Here is a 6,000-nt window from a genome sequence, read left to right as displayed (position 1 = left end):
GTTAGAGTAAATCACTAGGATATAAGGGGTGTCTTCTATTATTTTGAAGGTGGGACTGAAATTTGCAAATGTGTCTGTGTGACACCTGAAAGCTGATACCTGAACAGTGGAGGATGAAGACTAAATGTTGAACATTTTGAAGATAAATAACTCATAAAGAAAACATGAACTGAATCGCAAAGAGAAATGCAACTAGTATTTATTCTCCAGGATTATGCTTTGTCAAAGGAAGAGTGTTTTATGGAATCCTACAGTGCAGAAGGAGGCCATTTGGCCCATTGAGTCTACACCAACCACAATCCCACCCAGGCCCTATCCCCATAACCCCATGCCTTTACCCTAGCTAGCCCCCCTGATACTAAGGGGCAACTTAGCATGGCCAATCCACCGAACCCACACATCTTTGGACTGTGGGAGGAAACCCACACAGACACAGGGAGAATGTGCAAACTCCACACAGACAGTGACCCAAAGCCAGGTCCCAATTGGACCCTGGTCCCTGATGCTGTGAGGCCACAGTGCTAACCACTGTGCCACCCCGAGTGTGATTCCTTGCAGAGGTCAGAGTGAAAGAATAGTATTTACCTGCCCTTCTCACATACCAAACCTCTGGAAAAGTCACTCTCAATAAGAAACTATAGGGCATTTAACTGGCACAATCAGTGTGCTGAGGAAGTTTGGCTGGGATCAGTTCCTGGATCCAGCAGCCCCCATAATCCATACTGATTGTATTATATTGATCCAAGGAAGGGTGTTGTTTTTCATAATCAGTCCTTTAATACTTTTGCCTCATTTTTAATTTAAATAGTGCATCCAAAAATTACTCTAAATGTGGTGCAGAGGTTTCTGCATGTTTAAAAGACTATTCTAATGAGCAAATTATAAGACCGTCAACCCAAGGCTGAATTTTTCAGCCCTTCCTGATGGCGGGATCTTCTGTACGCCCCCTCCAGCCCACCCCACTCCCATGACGGGATTTCCTGGGCCCCTGCAGTGGGATGTTCAGCAGCTCCCCCCCGCTCCGCCCCCCCACCCGCGGTGGGATCTTCAGGAGGGTGGTGTAGCTGGTGAACAATTCAAAATGTTGTTGACAGCAGCGGGACTGGAAGATCCCACCACCGGCCAATGACAAGTTGTCTCTGCCACTGGCAAACACGCCATGGGTGGGGGCTAGGTTGGGGGGGCTGAAAATCCCACCCCTGGTCTAAAGATTATTTTGTCTTTACTTTGGATATCACGGAGACCAAAGTTTCACCGAAGGTGATTAATTCCCTCGGCAAAAGTATAACCTCATAATGATACCAGTTGCTTAGTTTCCCTGCAAGCCGGAATCTGAATCATATCATATAATCCCATTTGGCCCATCAAGTCTGCACTGACCACAATCCCATCCAGGCTCTATCCCCATAACCCCATGTGTTTACCCTAGCTAGTCCCCCTGGCACTCAGGGGCAATTGCGAATGGCCAATCCATCTAAACCGCATATCTTTGGACCGTGGGAGGAAACCGGAACACCCAGAAGAAACCCATGCAGACATGGGGCATAGTGGCACAGTGGTTAGCACTGCTGCCTCACAGCGCCAGGTACCCGAGTTCAATTCCCGACTTGAGTCACTGTCTGTGTGGAGTTTGCACATTCTCCCTGCGTCTGCGTGGGTCTCCTCTGGGCGCTCCGGTTTCCTCCCACCGTCCAAAGACGTGCTGGTTAGGTGCATTGGCTGTGCTAAATTCTCCCTCAGTGTACCCGAGCAGGCGCCAGAGTGTGGCGACTAGGGGATTTTCACAGTAACTTCATTGCAGTGTGAATGTAAGCCTACTTGTGACTAACAAACTTTAAAATAGCTTCAATAGCCCTGTCTGTGACCGGACTGGCAACATCCAGAGTGATTTGTCAGAGAATTGAAAACGGATAGCTGAAACAGCAGGCTAGATGTGAACCCGCTAACAGTGAAGCAAATTTATTAGGTCCCATCCTGTCACTGCTGGACTGCGGACAGGAGTTTAGTGGCAGTAACTTGCAGCTGCAGTCAAACCTTTTCCGTTTAAAGCACCAGGTCTCATCAATGTAAATTCTCAATTGGAGTGCAGTTATTTTTCACTAGATTAGCATCAGTAGGAAACATGTGAGGCTTTCCTTTCTAAAATAAAAATGTATCATGTGCAATGCCCAAAACATAGTCGAATTAAACCTTTTTTTAATGAATAAAACATCAATGTCTATCATGCGACAAAACTCACAGCAAATCAGAAACTTGCTGCTTAATATTATTCAGCTGGAACATTATACATTAGGTGCAATGCACTAACTACTCTGCTGCTAAAGTCCATTTTAAGGCTGCCAGCTGTAATTGTTCTGAATTCTTGAAATTATTGGTGGAGTCAATTGCCAATCATGTTCTTAAGCAAACACAAGTCTCTTGCCATTTACTGTATCGTGGAGGGAACAATTGGAACCATGTCACGTGTTCAGCTGGAGAAGAGAGAGATGCATTCTGGGTCAATTAAGGTAGAGTCAATGGTCAGGCACATTGATCTCCCAAGCTAGGGGAGAGTCAATGATCAGGCACTTCAATCTCCCAGGCTAGGGTAGAGTCAATGATCAGGCACTTCAATCTCCCAGGCTAGGGGAGAGTCAATGATCAGGCACATTGATCTCCCAAGCTAGGGGAGAGTCAATGATCAGGCACTTTGATCTCCCAGGCTAGGGGAGAGTCAATGATCAGGGTAGCCAATGAGGTTCAACAGAGGCTTTGCCTAATGAAATTTGGCCTTTGGGCTAAGATGAAGCATGAGATCAAGCCCAGGATGGGGTACAGTGCCTCATCTTGTCAGCTTGGATTTTGTTTGTCCCTCTCGTGGGGACCATGAATTCGATTCAATTTGAATTTGTTTCCTTGGATGGAATAAAAATTTTAAAAAACATTTCCAGGATAGTGATCGATAGATTTTTATCAGGTAAAAGATCTCAAGGGAGATGGAGTAAAGTCCGAGAAATTAAAAGGAATGTTGGAACATGTCTGAATGGCCTATTCTTGTTGTTAGCTTCTGTTTATTTGTGGAATAACTGTCGTGTTTTGCAATGTAAATGGAGCTAGGGTTTGACTCTTTTTTTGTTTTATGGTCAGTTTCTTGTCAATGAAACTCATCTGGAATCTTTCTGCCTAAGGTTCGGAATAGCGTAAGCCAGTTTAATTGGTCAGATATGTTGGGGCTTATCTGCTTGGTGCAAAATGGCAACAGCAAGATAAAACAGCAAACCAGAAATCTTTCCATCTGCTTCAACAATTCACAATTACACAAACATTTTCATTTCTGCAACTACATGCCCTCAAATTGGAGGGAAATTCCTTATAACTGCAGAGACATATTTAACCCCGAATACACATGCATCGTGTGTGGAGCTCCAGGAAAGGAGCAAAACTCTCAATTTTTCAGATTCCGATTTTCTGATTAGCATCCACAATTGTTTTGCTCTTGGAGTGGAATACGCGACACTGCTTCAAACATCACGAAACTGGCCTGAAGCGCGTGTCACCGGCACTGAATCAGTTCCGAGCTCTTATCAATATCAGCCCGCACACTGCACATTGATATCCGGTTAAAATGACCAGTCCATTTGTTTTCCTGTAGAAATGATTCCCATTACTTACTATTATTTCAATCAATTTCCAACCAGAATGAATGACTCCCTGTTCACTGACCTTGGTATGGGTAGTAGGCAGTAATATGTTGTTGAGAAAAGCATTGGTAATCCCCTATCGTGCATTTGAATAATTGAGTACAATCGCTGTCCAGGTGTCTGATTGAAAGCTACAATGCAAACGTTTGTCCTTGTGGGTAAATGTGGTAGAAAACGTATATCGAATCTGTGCTGATCAGGCAGGTAGTACATAAAACACACAATTGCAGGAAAGTTTAAGAAATCGTTCAAACACTACTAGCGACTTATATTGGTCTTTACATTTGCTGTTGCTCCCATTTCTGGTAGCTTGGAAGGAATGGATTAACAATTGTTGCGAGATGAATGATGCTCCAAACATCACTGGCCATTAGATGCACATTACAGTGATTTCTGATCCTCTAGAACACCCACCGGTGACCAGTTGCAAGACAGATCAGTGGACAGAACAAATCCCAAACCGTTTGTCTGATACTATCTGAACCGTGTGGAGATTATCGACTCGTGGTGCTTTCTCTGCTCAAGTGGCGGCTCCGTACGAGGAAGCTGCTTGTCCGTGAAAGCTGCTCTCTGAACTCAGAGGTGACAAAGTAGTAGATGACAGGGTCCAGACAGGCGTTCGTGCTGGCTATGCATAATGATACTGAATGCAGGATATGGATATTCCTCCGCATGGTGCAGTCCGTAATGACGTCTAACCATGTCAGCTGGTTCAATAGGAAGAATATGTGGTAGGGGGCGAAGCAGACCAGGAACACAATGGCACACATCAACACCAGCTTTAAGGCTCTCTTTCCACCTAGGTTGTTGGGCACCGTGCTGTTCTCTCTTAATGACCGCGCAGTCTTCCAGGTACAAGTAATAATGATGATGATGGGCCCCACAAAGCCCAGGAGCTCTGCTGCCGTGAGCATTGCAATGGAAGATCCCAGGTTGACTTGCCTCACAGGAAGAGATGCAAAACAAAGTGAGCTGTTGAATGAGTCTGTGTTCCGCATGATGGGGAATGGCATGCACATGAGGATAACCACCACCCAGCCAATAAAGCACAGGCCCACGTCGTATCTGCGTCTCCAGCTACTGTATTTGAAGGGGTAGATCAGGAATACACAGCGCTGGATGCTGATGCAGACCAAAAACAAGATGCTCGCATACATGTTGAGAAATTTAAGGTAGAAACAGAACAAGCACATGAATTTTCCAAAAGGCCAGTTGTTGGTTATGTAGTAAAAGATCCTCAGGGGCAAGGACAACATGTGTGCCAGGTCAGCGATGGCTAGGTTTGTCATGAATATCACTGCCTTCTTCTCCCTTTTGATGTTTCCAAATAAAACCCACAAGGCCACGCTGTTGCCCAACAAGCCAGGAATAACGATTATTCCATAGACGATCGCGTATAGGGGTATCTCATTCTCCCAATGTTTCTGTGGGCACAGACTGGATTCATTCATGAACATCTTTCCCTGGCGTCAGGCTTCTGTTCGCTGAGAAGAAGGTCTTACCAACTGTACGAGCTGCTGAGAGAAAAAGAGAAAGCCTGTGAGGTAATCATTATTTCCCCCCCTCGGATAAATAGCATTCGCGCACAATAACCGTTATATTCCTATCCGCCAGCTTAGTACCGGCAATGTGAACAAAGAGGGATCTGGCCGGAATTCTCCGACCTCGCCCGCGGCTGGGATTTTCCAGTCCCGCTGCTCTGAACAGAGATTGGGCTGAGTGAAAATATTATGTTCTCGCTGGCAGTGGGGGCGGGGCGAGCGAGGCCGGAGAATTCCGGCCTCTACCAACTGCTGTCGATTTTTAAGCAACCTGGTCACATCAGTCACCTTAATCTCTTTCATGATAAGTCACTCGGCATGTCTAAGGCTTGCTCTGTCTTTCTCAACTTACTGTCCCTCGTCCCTCTGTGTGCAGGGCTATGAACAATGTTTCCATTCTTGGGACGTGGCCCAACCATTGCACCTCCACTTACATAGAATCAGAGAGTGGTTCCGGCATAGAAAAAAACCTTTCAGCCTTTGTGTCAATGCTCGCTCTCTGCAAAAACAGCTCATCTAGTCCCACGCCTCTACCCTGTGGTCAAGCAATTGATTTCTCATCGGGTAAAGCTCAATTCTCTGTCGAAAGCATCGATTTGATCTGCTTGCATCGCAATCTCAGACAGTGCATTCCGGATCCTAACCACTCACACACCAAATCATCCAAAACGGCCCTGTCTTAAGGTGGCAATGAGCCCGTTCCTTGTTTTCAGCCTTCTGTGGCTTATCACACCCGAGTCAGTTTAATTTGTAAAGTTGATTTCTAACATCTCACTTGG

The 6,000-nt window shown here is 45.6% G+C and overlaps 1 protein-coding gene across 2 annotated transcripts in view; it reads right to left on the bottom strand.

Moving 5' to 3' along the window:
* Positions 1-1,799: 1,799 nt before the first annotated feature.
* Positions 1,800-6,000, bottom strand: part of LOC144492391 (putative G-protein coupled receptor 174) — a 53,698-nt gene continuing 49,497 nt past the window's right edge. The window contains exon 3 of one of the 2 annotated variants that reach the window (XM_078210398.1): positions 1,800-5,194. In XM_078210398.1, coding sequence (XP_078066524.1) covers positions 4,175-5,137 — 963 coding nt within the window. In that variant the 5' untranslated portion in view covers positions 5,138-5,194 and the 3' untranslated portion in view covers positions 1,800-4,174. The remainder of the gene's footprint in view (positions 5,195-6,000) is intronic. The other variant, XM_078210399.1, reaches the window with a different exon arrangement.

This window comes from Mustelus asterias, chromosome 4 (assembly GCF_964213995.1).
Source record: "Mustelus asterias chromosome 4, sMusAst1.hap1.1, whole genome shotgun sequence".
NCBI classification, from domain to species: domain Eukaryota; kingdom Metazoa; phylum Chordata; class Chondrichthyes; order Carcharhiniformes; family Triakidae; genus Mustelus; species Mustelus asterias.
This window is presented reverse-complemented; position numbering and strand designations above follow the sequence as displayed.